Consider the following 16590-nt stretch of genomic DNA (forward strand, 5'->3'; position numbering starts at 1 on the left):
ACAACAATTTGTATGTGCTGTTGTCTCCACAGCACTGAATATGCCTATCAGAAGCTCAAAAAGGAAGGCTACGAGGAGGGCATGTACCTGCTACGCTGGAGCGGTCACGATTATGATCATATTCTCATGACGGTCATCTGCAAAGAGGTTCAAATGCACTTTAATACTTTTATTTACTCATACTTCTTCCATGAAACACAGTTTTCAGAAATTTGCAGAATTTTCAAGCCATTCCATAAAATGAAAATAAATGGAGATGGACACTGTCAAGCTAAAAAAAAAGACAAAAAAGCACAATAAAGTACTAAAAAAGAAGTCAGTGCGACATGTGTACTATATTCTAAGTCTTCTGAAGTCATACTATAGTTTGTGTGAATAACAGACCAAAATGTAAGTCCTTTTTCACCTCAAAATCTTGCCCTTGCTCTAGCTGTCAAATCTCAACTTTTCATGTAGGTAAACTCCTGTAGTTAAGTACTTTAGTGAACTAAAGTATTAACTGCATCAAATAAATTGGCCTATGTGATTCTAGAGGAATAATTATGGCGAAACCACCAAAACCTTCAAGAACTTTCAGATTGAAGTGAGCACTCAGGGCTTCCACCTGACGGGGACAGATATTGTGAAGCCCACTGTGAGAGAGCTGACGGACCACCTGTCTGGACAATGTCTCACAACAGATCACACCAGCCTAAGACTTAAGCGTGGATGCCCACCGCAACCCAGAGGTACTGGACTCAAGAACTCTTTCACAACTTCTTTAGTTGTATATAGCCTGGGGTTTATAAGCCAAAAGTTGATGATATGAGTTGATGAAGAGATGATAGTGCTATAGCAATTACAGAGTGGCTGGATAGAAGTGTTTAACCAACTACACAGCAAAATCTCCGGTGTTAAATTAACACTCCTTGGTGTCTCCACGAATCCACTCTATAAGAGTGTTAAAAACTAACACTAAGCAGTGTTGAATCTACTCTGTGTTGTGTTGAATGTTGAATTGGCCAAACAGTTACCGAGATCAAGTAGATACACTCTCTGAGTGATGATTGATCATTAATGATGACACCTGCTGTTAACAAGGAGAATCTACTGAAGGAAAGTTATTTTGGTTTCTTGTTCTTGTTGTTCCTCTTTCCTTCAGTAGATTCTGCTTGTTAACAGCAGGTGTCATCACTACTGATCAATCATCACTCAGAGAGTGTATCTACTTGATCTCGGTAACTGTTTGGCCAATTCAACATTCAACACAACACAGAGTAGATTCAACACTGCTCAGTGTTAGTTTTTAACTCCTGTAGAGTGGATTCGTGGGAACACCAAGAATGTTCATTTAACACTGGGATTTTGCTGTGGTGTTGAAAAAGGCAGATAAAACTGGCTAAAAAATACCTTGAAGGAATAGAAATAAAATGTTCTCATCATTTACTGTGTATGAATTTCTTTCTTCTGCAGAACACAAACGAAGATTTTTAGAAAATATTTCAGCTCTGTAGGTCCATACAATGCAAGTGAATGGTGACCAACATTTTGAAGCTCCAAAAAGCACATAAAGGCATCATAAAAATAATCCATAAGACTCCAGTGGTAAAATCCATGTCTTCTGAAGCGATATTCAGAATCAGAATCAGCTTTATTGCCAAGTATGCTTACACATACAAGGAATTTGTCTTGGTGACAGGAGCTTCCAGTACACAACAATATAAAAACAATACAAAAACAGCAGCAAGACATAGATAATAATAAAAAATAACAAATAATTATACACATACATACAGACACACACATATATACATACACACATACACATGGGTAGTGCAAATCTAATACAATCTATTATGTACAGTGTAAATACAAATCTGTTATGTACAGTGCAAATGTTTTTTTTGTTTTTTTTTTTGTTTTTTTCAGAGGAATGAAATGGCAGAAGAGGTTGGATGTATTGGATAAATATAAGAAAGACTAAACTGTGTATTGCACATAGTTATTGCTCAATGAGGCAATTTAACTGTTCATGAGATGGATAACTGTTCCTGTGCCTGACGGTTCTGGTGCTCAGAGCTCTGAAGCGTCGGCCAGAAGGCAACAGTTCAAAAAGGCAGTGGGCAGGGTGAATGGGGTCCAGAGTGATTTTTCCAGCCTTTTCCTCACTCTGGAAGTGTATAGTTCTTGAAGGGGGGGCAGGGGGCAACCAATAATCCTCTCAGCTGTCCGAACTGTCCTTTGTAGTCTTCTGATGTCTGATTTCGTAGCTGAACCAAACCAGACAGTTATTGAAGTGCAGAGGACAGACTCAATGACTGCTGAGTAGAACTGTATCAGCAGCGCCTGTGGCAGGTTGAATTTCCTCAGCTGGTGAAGGAAGTACAACCTCTGCTGAGCCTTTTTCACAATGCAGTCAATGTGGGACTCCCACTTCAGGTCATGTGAGATGGTAGTGCCCAGGAACCTGAATGACTCCACTGCTGCCACAGTGCTGTTTAGAATGGTGAGGGGGGTCAGTCTTGGGGTGTTTCTCCTAAAGTCCACAATCATCTCCACCCTTTTGAGCGTGTTCAGCTCAAGTTTGTTTTGACTGCACCAGACAGCCAGCTGTTCAACCTCCCTTCTGTATGCAGACTCATCGTCATCTCGGATGAAGGAGGAGGGTTGCAGGAGGTGTTGGTTTTTGTGTGAAGTGAAGGTCAGAGTGGGTGTGGGGTGTGAGATTGGGCCTTTCAAATCTGCAGTAGAACACATTCAGGTCGTCAGCCAGTTGTTGGTCCACCACAGGGTTGGGGGCAGGAGTCCTGTAATTCGTAAGTTGTTTCATGCCACTCCACACTGATGCAGGGTTGTTAGCTGAAAACTTGTTTTTCAGCTTCTCAGAGTATCTTCTTTTAGCCACTCTGATTTCCTTGTTCAGTGTGTTCCTGGCCTGATTGTACAAGATTTTATCCCCAACTCTGTAAGCATCCTCTTTGGCCTGACGAAGCTGCCTGAGTTCCGCTGTAAACCATGGTTTGTCGTTGTTAAATGTTAAATAAGTCCTAGTAGAAATGCACATATCCTCACAGAAACTGATATATGATGTAACAGTATCTGTGAGCTCGTCCAGGTCTGTGGCTGCAGCCTCAAAAACACTCCAATCAGTGCAGTCAAAGCAGGCTTGTAGTTCCAGCTCTGCTTCTTGGTCTATCTCTTTACAGTCCTTAATACAGGCTTAGCAGATATTATAGGTGTGGGTGAGAAACAGACCAATATTTAAGCCCTTTTTACTAAATCTCCCCTTTCACTTCCACATTCTTCTTTTGTTTTTTTGCCGATTCACATTCTTCGCCACCTACTGGTCGGGACTGGTCAAAGGTGGAGATTTATAGTAAAAAAAAAAAAAAGGCTTAAATATTGATCGGGTTCTTACCCACACATATCATATCTTTTTGAAGACATGGATTAAACCACTGGATACTTTTATGCTGCCTCTATGTGCTTTCTGGAGTTTCAAAGTTCTGTCCACATTCACTTGCATTGTGATCACATACAGAGTTGAGATATTCTTCTAAAAATCTTAATTTGTGTTTGTGTTCTGCAGAAGAAACAAAGTCATACACATCTGGAATGGCATGAGGGTGAGTAAATGATGAGAGAATTTTCATTTTTGTGTGAACTATTCCTTTAAACTTACAATAAAGGAGGAACTCAAGTCATGTCTAGGGACCAGAATATCACAGACACATGTTTAGAACTGAGCCAGTAAGCAGCTGCCAAGCAACCTCTCACAACAACGAAGAACACCCTAGCAGCTGCATAACAATGCGCTGAAAATCACCCTGAACACATAGTAACGCCCTGGCAACCACCTGTTACATTTACTTCAGATCTTGGTTTAAACTATGCAGTAACTTTATATTTCTTAATATTTATTCTAAAATACATCCATGAGTATCATTTCACTCATCTTCATGAAAAACCTTGAAGGGTAAGGTATAATTGGCATGAATAATCTTTAATTAAATGCAAATAATAATCCATTTACTCTTTTTCAGAGCCCTCCAACCTTCTCGTGGTGACCAGACCAGACTCAGCGTTACCACGCTCTCTGAGGGTCTTCCACAGAATCCTCAAAGAGGACATCATCCAGGTTGGACATCTAAAAACTATGTGCCTATTTGCATGATGTGAATAAAGTTAAACCTACTGGCACACTATATTATATAATATAAATATAACTATATTGTATATGTCTTATGAACTGGTGTTTGCAATCCAGGAGATACACCTTGGTCAAGGAACTTGCATGAACATCTATGCCGGCAGACTGAAGTTGAGGAATGAGGATGATGAGGGGTTTTCAAGCCTTGAGGAGGTGAATGTGGTCCTAAAGGTGCTGGGAGCAGGACACAAGGACGTTTCTGTGAGTGATACCTCCAAGCATTATTCAATGAGTACATAAATCTGCTGTTGACAGTTTTCATAGATACTGCTCTACTTCTCTCAGGCCTTCCTGGACACAGTGAGCATGATGCGGCAGATATCACATAAGCACATGGTTCTGATGTATGGAATGTGCATGCACAGTATGGACAGTAAGTATGCCTGTTCTACAGCGCAAAAAGACAATTTGTACAGTGACAGATTTTCGGTGTAAATCGCTAATAATTACTAATAAACATTACGTTATATTTACGATACATCAAATCAAATCAAATCACTTTATTGTCACACAGCCATATACACAAGTGCAATGGTGTGTGAAATTCTTGGGTGCAGATCCAATCAACATAGCAGTCGTGACAGTGATGAGACATATACCAATTTACAATAACATCAAATTAACACAACACAATTTAAACATCTGTTATACACATAATTACACTCAACAATATACAAATAATAACATACACTGTACAGTATACAATATGCTGTTTTTTTTTTTTCTATATAAATACCCATTATTCAATAAAATTAAAATTAAAATATATATAAAAAAATATATATATATATATATATATATATGTATATATATATATATATATATATATATATATATATATATATATATAGAATGTACAGTATTGTACTGTATTGACATTCAGGCTGTCGGTTGATAGTCAGTTGTTAAGAGAGACATAATATAATAATAATAATATAATTTATGACAGTCCGGTGTGAGATATAAGAGTAATAAAGTGCAGTGCTGATGTATATTGATCGTGAGAGATCAAGAGTTCAGAAGTCTGATTGCTTGGGGAAGAAGCTGTCATGAAATCGGCTGGTGCGGGTCCTGATGCTGCGATACCGCCTACCTGATGGTAGCAGTGAGAACAGCCCATGGCTTGGGTGGCTGGAGTCTCTGATGATCCTCCGAGCTTTTTTCACACACCGCCTTGTATATATTTCCTGGAGGGAGGGAAGCTCACCTCCGATGATGTGTTTGGCAGTTCGCACCACCCTTTGCAGTGCTTTGCGGTTGTGGGCGGTGCTATTGCCGTACCAGGCGGAGATACAGCCAGTCAGGATGCTCTCCACAGTGCAGGTGTGGAACCGTGTGAGGATGTGGCGGTTCATTCCAAACTTCCTCAGCCGTCTCAGGAAGAAGAGGCACTGATGAGCCTTCTTCACAACGACTTCAGTGTGGACGGACCATGTGAGTTCCTCAGTGATGTGGACACCCAGGAACTTGAAGCTGCTGACTCTCTCCACTGGTGCTCCATTGATGGTGATGGGACTGTGTTCTCTGTCTTTCCTTCTGAAGTCCACCACAAGCTCCTTTGTCTTACTGACGTTGAGGGAGAGGTTGTGCTCCTGACACCAGTGTGTCAGAGTGTGCACCTCCTCTCTGTAGGCTGTTTCATCATTGTCAGTGATCAGACCTACCATCGTCGTGTCATCAGCAAACTTAATGATGGCATTGGAGCTATGTGTTGCCACACAGTCATGTGTGTACAAGGAATACAGTAGTGGGCTGAGAACACAGCCCTGTGGGGCTCCAGTGTTGAGGGTCAGTAATGAGGAGATGTTGCTGCCTATTCTAACCACCTGGCGTCTGCTTGACAGGAAGTCCAGGATCCAGCTGCACAGCGAGCTGTTTAGGCCCAGAGCCCGGAATTTCTCATCTAGCTTGGAGGGCACTATGGTGTTGAATGCTGAGCTGTAGTCTACAAACAGCATTCTCACATAAGTGTTCTTTTTTTCCAGGTGGGAGAGAGCAGTGTGTATTGTAGATGCAATGGCATCATCAGTGGAGCGGTTGTTGCGGTAAGCAAACTGCAGCGGGTCGAGATTGAGTGGCAATACAGAGCAGATGTAATCTCTGATTAGTCTCTCAAAACATTTGCTGATGATGGGGGTCAGAGCAACAGGACGCCAGTCATTTAAACAAGTTATTTTTGGTTGTTTTGGAACAGGCACAATGGTGGATGTTTTAAAGCATGTGGGGACTACAGACAAAGCGAGGGAAAGGTTGAAAATGTCCATAAAAACACCAGCCAGCTGGTTTGCGCACGCTCCGATGACGCGGCCCGGAATGCCGTCTGGGCCCGCGGCTTTGCGGATATTCACCCGTCGGAAGGATCGGGTTACATCCGCTACAGAGACAGAGAGTGAACTAACCTCTTTAGCTTCAGCCGCAAGAGCTCTCTCCGCGAGGGCGGTGTTATTTCCCTCGAAACGAGCATAAAAAGTATTTAGCTCATCCGGTAGAGAGGCAGCGGTGTTCATGGCGGAGTTTTTATTCCCTTTAAAGTCTGTGATGATGTTAATTCCCTGCCACATGCTTCTAGAGTTGGTGGTGTTAAACTGTCCTTCAGTCTTGCTCCTGTACTGGCGTTTTGCTGTTTTGAGAGTCTTTGCTGTACTGGCTTGTTTATGCTCCTCCGCGTTCCCGGAATTAAAAGCGGAGGTCCGCACATTAAGTGCCGCACGAACATCGCTATTGATCCACGGCTTCTGATTCGGATGGATTCGTACAGTTCTGGTCGGAATCACTTCCTCTACGCACGTTCTGATGAAACACATTACGCTATCAGCGTAAAGCTCGATGTCGTCATCAGAGGCGGACCGGAACATCTCCCAGTCCGTGTGATCAAAACAGTCTTGTAGCATAGAATCTGATTGGTCCGACCAGCACTGGATCGTTCTGAGGGTGGGTGCTTCCTGTTTCAGTTTCTGTAAGCGGGCAGAAGCAGAATGGAAGAGTGGTCCGATTTGCCAAATGGTGGGTGGGGGAGGGATTTGTAGCCATCCCGGAACGGAGAGTAGCAATGATCCAAAACCCGGTCCCCTCGTGTGTTGAAACTAATGTGTTGGTGATATTTTGGTGCGACTGATTTGAAACTGGCTTTATTAAAGTCCACGGTCACAATGAACGCGGCCTCAGGGTGCGCGGTTTCTTGCTCACTTATAATCCCATACAGTTCCTTGAGTGCCCAGTCTGTGTCGACTTGTGGGGGGATGTACACAGCAGTGATAATGACCGCTGTGAATTCCCTCGGTAGCCAGAATGGTTGACACAGAAGCATAAGAAATTCCAGATCAGGAGAACAGAAAGACTTGATGGAATGTACATTCCTCTGATCACACCAGGATTTGTTGATCATAAAACATACACCACCTCCTCTAGTTTTACCTGAGAGGTCTTTCGCTCTGTCCGCTCGGTGCACGGAGAACCCCGCGGGTTCAATGGCTGAGTCTGGAATCTCCGCAGACATCCAAGTTTCTGTTAGGCAGATAATGCAGCAGTCCCTCGTCTCTTGTTGGAAAGAGATCCACGTTTTCAGCTTGCAGAGCTTGTTATCCAGAGACTGAACATTTGCCAGTAGAATAGTGGGTAGCGGGGGTCGATTTGCGCGGCGTCTTACTCTGATGAGAACGCCGGCTCTGTTTCCCCTTTTCCTCCTGCGTTTCCGCGGCCGTGCTGCCCAGACAAAGGGCTCCGCTTGCGTGTTTGTAAACAGCGGGTCGGCATTGAGGAATGTGAAGTCCGGTTTTCGGTGTGAGATCGCTGAACCAATGTCCAAAAGTGTTTGTCTGTCATAGACAATAAGGCAGACAACATCCAAGACAAAAAACATAAGAATTGTAAACAAAACAAACAAAACATTGCTATGTTGTGTCGGAGCTCGCAACGCAGCAGCCATACTCGGCACCATCTTGAGTCGTCAGTGATGGAACTACTTATCAGTAGTTTTACAGTTATGGATTTTATGAGCTCAGCACTGCTAAATATTTAAATAAGCATTGTTTAAATAATTACGTAAACACGTAAATAATTATAGTTCAAATTTATGTGAAGCTATACTTAGGTAAATGGACACATTCAATTCGATAGGACAAGTTACACAAGAATAACTTGGTTGACGCCACAAAAATGTATTCTGCTGGCAAGATTATTACAATTGACTGTTATGAACTGACTTTTAAGACAAAGTGGGATTCAGCTGTATCTCACAGTGTAGAAAAGACATTCATCTCCAGGATGAGAATATTTTAGTAGTTACTTTTTAACAGACCTGTAGATGATCTGATGTTGTCTTTGCTGATGTTGTTCTGTTAGTTATTATGGTGGAGGAGTTTGTTCAGCACGGGCCTCTGGATCTGTTCATGAGGAATCATCGCTCTGATCTCACACCATCCTGGAAGTTCCAAGTTGCAGAGCAGCTTGCCAGTGTCCTCAGTTATTTGGTAACACATTTAAGGTTGAACTTCAGCTAAATGTGCAACTTTTAGGAAAATAATGACTTGGATTCATCTTTTGTATAATTAATAATAACATATTATTGTAACATGTAACATATGCATTTTAAAGTTTAGGATCTGATGTCCTGCTTTACTCGTAGAGATGTCATTAATCATACAAGCTGCGAATACATATCTCACAAACATGAAATATGGTATCTGATGTTTGGGTTTGTAAAATAGTATTCTGTCTTATTTCCTCTCATTCAGGAGGATGAGAAGCTCGTCCATGGCTATGTGTGTGCTAAAAACGTCTTGTTAAAGTGTGATGGTTTGGAAGGAGAGGCTGGTCCTTTCATTAAATTGAGTGATCCTGGAGTGCCCATCACTGTGCTCAATAAAACAGGTGACAAACACTCACACTCACACAGAGTGGGCAGGTGTCTACATTTCAGCTGATATTTTCAAAGGAACAGTTCACCCAAAAATGAAAATTCTCTCATTATTTATGCACCGTCATGCCATCCCAAATGTGAATGACTTTCTTTCTTCTGCTGAGCACAAACAAAGATGTACAGACAAACATCTCAACTTTGAGGGTCCATTCAATGCAGGTGAATGATGGCCAGAAATTTGAAGCTCAAAAAAGCACATAAAGGCAACATAAAAGTGTTTACTCCAGTGGTTAAATCCATATCTTTAGAAGTGATATGATACTTAGGCGATTCTCATTTTTCGCCCATATTGCCACCTCCTGGCAGGGGGGAGAATTTATAGTAAAAAAAGGACTTAAATAATGATGTTTCTCACCCACACCTATCATATTGCTTCAGAAGACATGGATTAAACCACTGGAGTCGTATGGATTACTTTTACGCTTCCTTTATGTGCTTTTTGGAGCTTCAAAGTTTTGGTCACTTGCATTGTATGGACCTACAGATCTGAAATATTTTCTAAAAATCTTCACTTGTGTTCTGCAGAAGAAAAAAGTCATACACATCTGGGACGACATGAGGGTCAGTAAACGATGAGAGAATTTTCATTTTGGGTGAACTATTCCTTTAAATGTGTTTGGATTAAATACCATTATTTATTTTGTAAGTAATATAAAATTTGAAATAAACATGTGAAAAGAAGATGTCTTTGAATGTACTTTGACTTACTGTAATCTTTAAATAATTGCAGAGATTGAAAAAGTATACGTGTTATTACTAGCTATGCAAATATTTGCTCTAACGATTCAGTTTGAATACAATTCTTTACTAAATAATGCAATGCATCATGAAATGTGAAATTGGTCATTATTTGGTTTGATTTGATTCAGTTATTTGGGCACAACTTCGTACAATTATTTTTCAAAAATATACAGTATACACAATTAATGTAACTGGAGGGACAGTTTACTCCATATTGTGGATGAACATTTTCGAATGTGTATTTTTACAATTGAAAATAGGTCATGAATTATATTTTCAATAAGAAATGCATATATGTAAATAAATTAGGTATTATTATAGCACATAATCAAATATTAAATTCCGTATGCATTTGATGCATTGAATTTTCAATTATCAGATCAATGCATTTTGACACCCCTAGTTTTAACACTTAGTAAATGTTATCAACAGTTTCTGTCATGCTCATTTTGTACTAATAACACCCATCATTGTGTCTGTTATCAGAGTGTATTGACAGGATCCCCTGGATCGCCCCAGAGTGTGTAAATAACATCACGGCACTGAATGTTGCTGCAGACAAGTGGGGCTTTGGAACCACACTGTGGGAGATCTGCTACAATGGAGAGGTGCCACTGCGTGACAAGAAACTGTTAGAGGTGCCTGACACTTCCTGGATAACTCTTCTGCCACGTCACTACATTTGTACTTGACCAAAGAGAAATCTTTATTTAGAAATTGAAAACCCATGCTGAGTGACTCCAGCAAGGTCTCCTAAGCAACCAAATTGGCCCGGTTGCTAGGGAGGGTAGAGTCACATGGGGTCCTCGTGGTCGCTATAATGTGTGGTTCTCGCTCTCAGTGGGGCGTGTGGTGAGCTGTGCGTGGATGCCACGGAGAATAGCGTTGGCCTCCACATATGCTATGTCTCCACGGTAACGCGCTCAACAAGCCATGTGATAAGATGCGCAGATATCCAGAGAGCAGGGTGGCCGATAAAATGCCGATATAGCGCACAATTAATATAGTAAATAACATAAAATTGCTAAATATGAATAAACTCTTATTTAGCACTATTTTTACTCAATTTTACACTAAATTTTACTTTGTAAAAAATAGTCTAAAAAAATTATATTGTATTTTAAATGGTAGATAGCAGTTTCTTCTGATTTCTGTTTAGTCATCAAATTTTAGTAATTTATTTGCACATGAAGAAATTGTTAATATATTAAAGTAGAAGGAAATAACAGTACACACAGCAGTCTAGCAACCATGGATGGCATGTCCATGTTAGCAAATGCATTTTCTCAAAAAATACTGAATCAAACCAATTGTACATACAGTGCCTTGTGAATAAGACATTTACTTATAGCACACATGAAGCACATTTACTTTGAAGTTCCACTCACGTGCTCGTGCAGATCCAGTGTGAGCAGCAATCTCCTGACAGTTTAAACGGCCTGGATTGCTTGCTTGGATTGTCACATTGTCATGACCGTCATGATTTGTAAATAAGAGGAACTTTTGATCCTGATCCTGAAGTTTTGATTCTGGCTAAAAGAATACACACTTCAGAGGAAGATATTAGATGAGTGCTCGACAGGAAGAAAACTCTGGATTTTCGTGAGGTTCGTGAATTACATATTTTTAAACGATATATCTGCATATTTGCAGACAGTATATAATAGAAGTTTTATTGATCGGAGACGCGGAGGCAAATGAGATTCATCCTCCACCACCCGGATTGAGACGAGTCACTATGCCACCATGAGGACTTAGAGCGCACTGGGAATTAGGCATTCCAAATTGGGGAGAAAAGGGGAGAAAAAAAAAGAAATTGAAAACCACACCATGCAACATAGTATAATGTTTTTCTGACTATAACATTTTCAATGAAAACTTTCTGTGTGTGTGTGCTCTTAGAAAGAGCGATTCTACGAGGTGTGCGGTACACTGGTCACTCCCAGCATCAGTGAACTGGCAGATCTGATCTCCCAGTGCATGAACTATGACCCCAGAAAGAGACCATTCTTCAGAGCCATAGTGAGAGAGCTGGACCGCATTAAAGAGCAGCGAGAGCAGGGTATCCATCTCATCATCTTAATACTAACACTGGTACACATACAAGGCATCTAACTTTTAACTTTTAATTACTTTTACTAATAGGTTCTCATAAAAGAACTCAAGAAACAACATTTTACATTTTTAATTTTCATGACACATTTAACCTCCTGAGACCCGAGCATGACTGCTGTGTGCATTTTCCATTTCCTTTTTTGATTTGTGACTAGTAGCACCCAATAAACAAGCAAAAAAAAAAAAAAAAATGTTTTCTAGAGCAAATAGTTTTCCTAAAAATTGATGTCCACATATGTGGACAGCGGGACTAAGTTGTGAAATGTAAAAATAATATTAAGACTTAGAAAGTTAACTTTTTTCAAATAGTTTATTATGTTTCCAGGAGTGTTGGTTATTCATGTTTTTGAGACGTTACAGACATTACAGCTGATTTTCTATAAAGCTGAATAAATAATTCTTATTCAAATTAATGGCCAGCATCATCCAATCACAGCCAACCATAATCAATGTGTTTGTTACTGTTTTGGGAACTCTAAGGCCTAAACTCTCAAACTGATTGCTGATGTGACAGTTGTAAAAGTGGCACTTACTTGTACATGATGAGAAAAAAATCATCCAAAATGCTCTAAACCTGCAGGCTTTGTCATCTTGAGACATCCATGTGGTATCCATTAAGGCTGCACGACTGATTGAATTAAGAATTTAATCGTGATGTGCCTTGCACAAATACAAAACCGGAAATGACTACTTGTTATGAAACAGTCTCCATCTATTCAGAGCTTCAGTCAGCGATGTGTGATCGCGGGGTACCCCCTAGTGGTTATAGACGGCACATGTTGAGCAGGGCAGATTGTGTTTATCATATTACAATTTATATCGTCTTGCCAGACAGCGAAAGACCCAGTTAAATAATCCCGGTTTCCTTCTTTACCCTTTCATGTAAAACAGCTGAATATCAAACCATACATTCCTTACAAGCTTTTTGGGTGAGTAATAGGGAGCTAATGAACACTGTTGTCTTTTCCTTTAGAGCTTCATAGTTGATTTAAAGATGGCACTGCATGTCTTGATGTGATGGTTAATCCCAGATCTGAGACTATATTCGCGTTCAGGGGGTCGTTTGAACAGAGACATAAAACTCTTGCAATGTCTCATTACGGAGGACAGCAGAGTAGGCTCATTAATATAGAACGTGATTAAAACTGACTGGAATTACCTGTGCATTAAATGGTTTAACGCACACATTCCAATCAGAATTGAGTGTTCGAACAGACCATGGTATAATTAACAATAAACTAATGCTTTACAAAGACTTTATATTGTGTAGTTATTATAAAATTTTGCCGCCAGTGATAATGTGAAAAAAATCTAATTTTCATTACTGAAATGTGAATTTGTTTTTTTTATTTGAATTGAAAAGTACATTTGTATAATCATGGTAGTACTTTTACTATATTACAGTAATGAGAATTATAATTTTTTTGTCACATTTTTTCACAGTAAAGACAAAGAGGGGAGGGGATCATTTATTTTTTTCCAGTGATTTACATAGCAAAAAGAAGATTTTTTTTTTTTGTGGTCATTAACTTCTTATTATTATTATTATTATTATTATTAGGATCACAATGTATGATAAACAAAAAATCTTTAAATGGTGAGTGGATTGCTAATGGCAGATTTCAAATCAGACACTTTTGTTAACACAATCCCTTTATGTTTTACCTACAGAGATTGACATTTTATCTGGAGTAATTCCTCCACAGGAGACTGATCCCACCGATTTCAAGAGGAGATTCCTCAAAATAATCACAGAACTTGGAAAGGTACTGCACTTCTCTAGGTCTATGAATGTGTACAGGATTCCTAATGAAATTTCTATAATAATTTGGAGCCAATCCTAAAGGATCCTAATGAAAATTTTCTAATAGGATTCATAACACAACAACACTTAACAAAAGCTAGATCTTTTAGAATACATTTAAGTTCCCAATAGGACTATTATGATTACGTAAGGGATAATGTACTGTCAGACGGTTGGTATTGCAAAATAAACCCCGACAGGGTGATCAGGACCCCGACCCAGGTTTATATTGTACATTATTCTGCTCATTACATGGCTGCTAACCAAATATATAAATGGACATTAAATATTGATTTGCGTTGAAATTATGTAATTATGTGAGAAGTAATAAATCTGAGTTCTGTTGGTGTTCATTTTGTAATTAATGAATGTCTGACTGCTCATTATGCATCTTATTACAAGACTACAGTACTTGCCATATAAATAAATGCACATGAAACATTGATTTGAGTTTAAATTATTTCATAAGCATACTTGTATATATCTTAAGGTGATCCCAGAAGCAGGAATGATGGCTCGCAATACCTGGATGAGCGGTCTGATTGTGTTGATGTGCGGTTGTTACTGAGAAATATCAGACCGCTAGATGGCGCCATTGAACAATCAGAATAGAGTATTCCAGAGAGCCGTGTAATAACAAGAGGATAAAATACTCCAGTAGGACATCAAAAGGACTAACCAATATCAGCTTATTCAAAAAATTAGACATCACAAGGCAACCACATCTGCATCAGATTTGAAATCACAGAGTTTAATAACAGTATCTCTGCTATTAACGTCAAAGCGTGAACAGTCATGCACACAACACTTGCGCACATTAGATACGCCGGAAAAGGTGTTAACATGCAGAGTGAATTCGAGGTATACCTGTGTCAGTCAGTTTATGCTTAAGCCGTTTATGACTTTACCCCGATCTATTCTGATCTATACCCCATCCAACCCTGAACTTTTAAGGCATTTACATTACCTTATACGTTGCCAGCTTATTAAGCATAATCAGTGTAAAATTGTGCATGTAAACACGCTCAGTATCCAATAAGACTTCTAAAAAGTAAAAAAAAAAGTTTACAAAAAAATATCCTGTTGGAATTTCAGTTTATCCAGTACGGTCTAATGTGATTCCCATTGAATTCCCATTAGAATTAGTATTAGTTTCAAATGATAGAAATTCTAATATACATAAATTCCTTGTAAATCATATTTCCAGTTCAATAGTTAAATAGACAGTACAATCTGGACCACATGTTATGCAATTGTTTATAACCTGTAGGTCAGTTGTAGACTAAATGCTCATTCTTGAATCATACAGCGTTGGTTTTTGCCTTGCTGCCCAAACACTTAAAAGTTGATATTCGTACAGAAATTATGGGGATTTTAGTCATTCCCTCACCAGTCCTCATTCCCATAATCCTCTTTGCTTAATGTGCCCTTGATTGATTGTCAGTATATATTGTTTTGCAGTGTATTGTGCTCTGTTCATCTTGTGCAGGGTAACTTTGGGGTGGTGGATCTGTGTCTGTACGACCCTAATGGAGATCAGACGGGTGAGCTGGTTGCCGTCAAATCTCTGAAAACAGAGAGTGAGAGCAGCAACCTGAGGAGAGAGATCAACACCATCAGAAACCTCTACCATGAAAACATTGTCAAATACAAAGGCATCTGCAATGAAGAAGGTAAATCATGAACACACACACACTCTCTTTCTCAAACCCTGGTTATAAACACACAGTATCATATTGCTTGTGTTGAATGTAAATCTTACAGGAGGAATGAATATCAAGCTAATTATGGAGTATTTGCCCGCTGGCAGTCTGAAAGATTACCTGCCCCGCAACAAATCCAACATCAACCACAAGAAACTGCTGCTTTATGCTCTTCAAATATGTCAGGTGATATAACCAGTTCAGCTACTTTACCCATGAACTAAGTTTCACTAACCCTCAGAAACGAAGTTTTTTTAATGAATTGTTTTAAGCTAGAGGTAACTATGTAATCTATTTAGGCAGCAGTATGACAGATCACCAGCCAGGAATATAAATGTTGTGGATTTGACCTTATTCTTTTGCTGTGTTATTTATCAGGGCATGGAGTACCTGGGATCCCAGAACTACATCCACAGGGATCTGGCAGCGAGGAATGTGTTAGTGGAGAATGAGAGTCTGGTGAAGATCGGAGACTTCGGCTTGACTAAGAGCATCAAAGACAATGAGGACTATTACAAAGTGACAGAAGAACAGGACAGTCCTGTATACTGGTAAAGGATCACTAATTTCTGTCTAGACTGGATGCTATTCATGTTTTAATATTTTGGTCCCACTTTTAGGTGTCTTTAACTACTATATATACTACTATATTCACATTTGCTGCCACTGAGGTTGTGGTACTGGTAGGTTTAGGGGTACGGTTAGGGTTTAAGGTCAGGGTTCGTCTGATTTCAATTCAGGACACTCTGGGCTGTCAGTAAAGGTTAAACTTTTGACGCACATGGCGCCGACCTCAGTGAAGTTTGTCTTTAGGAGAAACGCCAACAAAGTTTGTAAGTTTTTACATTGAAACCTGTTTGAGTCAAATGATTGGAGTCTCTAGTTTTATCAGATTCGCCATTTTGAAAATATAAGCAAATTATTGCGAAATGGCACGCCTAACAGCACAATGACCACTGAAGTGGATCATAGAGCTATTTTTCCATTGGAAATCCTATATTTACTGTGTATTATCACATTGAGATGCAACGGGATCATCCAAAAGCTGAAAAATGTTGCTTTCAGAGGCTTTATATGGAGTTAGGATGAAAATAAGGTGCATTTCGAACTGTTCTGAGAC

The 16590-nt window shown here is 39.6% G+C and overlaps 1 protein-coding gene across 2 annotated transcripts in view; it reads left to right on the forward strand.

The window, feature by feature from the left end:
- Window positions 1–16590, forward strand: part of LOC127441128 (tyrosine-protein kinase JAK1-like) — a 48134-nt gene that overhangs the window by 23209 nt on the left and 8335 nt on the right. For both annotated transcript variants that reach the window (XM_051698343.1, XM_051698344.1), the window contains exons 9-21: window positions 33–147; window positions 533–728; window positions 4023–4117; window positions 4247–4390; window positions 4475–4562; window positions 8531–8658; window positions 8923–9058; window positions 10335–10486; window positions 11751–11910; window positions 13635–13729; window positions 15257–15440; window positions 15532–15656; window positions 15849–16021. In XM_051698343.1, coding sequence (XP_051554303.1) covers window positions 33–147; window positions 533–728; window positions 4023–4117; window positions 4247–4390; window positions 4475–4562; window positions 8531–8658; window positions 8923–9058; window positions 10335–10486; window positions 11751–11910; window positions 13635–13729; window positions 15257–15440; window positions 15532–15656; window positions 15849–16021 — 1791 coding nt within the window. The remainder of the gene's footprint in view (window positions 1–32; window positions 148–532; window positions 729–4022; window positions 4118–4246; window positions 4391–4474; window positions 4563–8530; window positions 8659–8922; window positions 9059–10334; window positions 10487–11750; window positions 11911–13634; window positions 13730–15256; window positions 15441–15531; window positions 15657–15848; window positions 16022–16590) is intronic.

Source organism: Myxocyprinus asiaticus, chromosome 5, assembly GCF_019703515.2.
Source record: "Myxocyprinus asiaticus isolate MX2 ecotype Aquarium Trade chromosome 5, UBuf_Myxa_2, whole genome shotgun sequence".
Lineage (NCBI taxonomy): Eukaryota > Metazoa > Chordata > Actinopteri > Cypriniformes > Catostomidae > Myxocyprinus > Myxocyprinus asiaticus.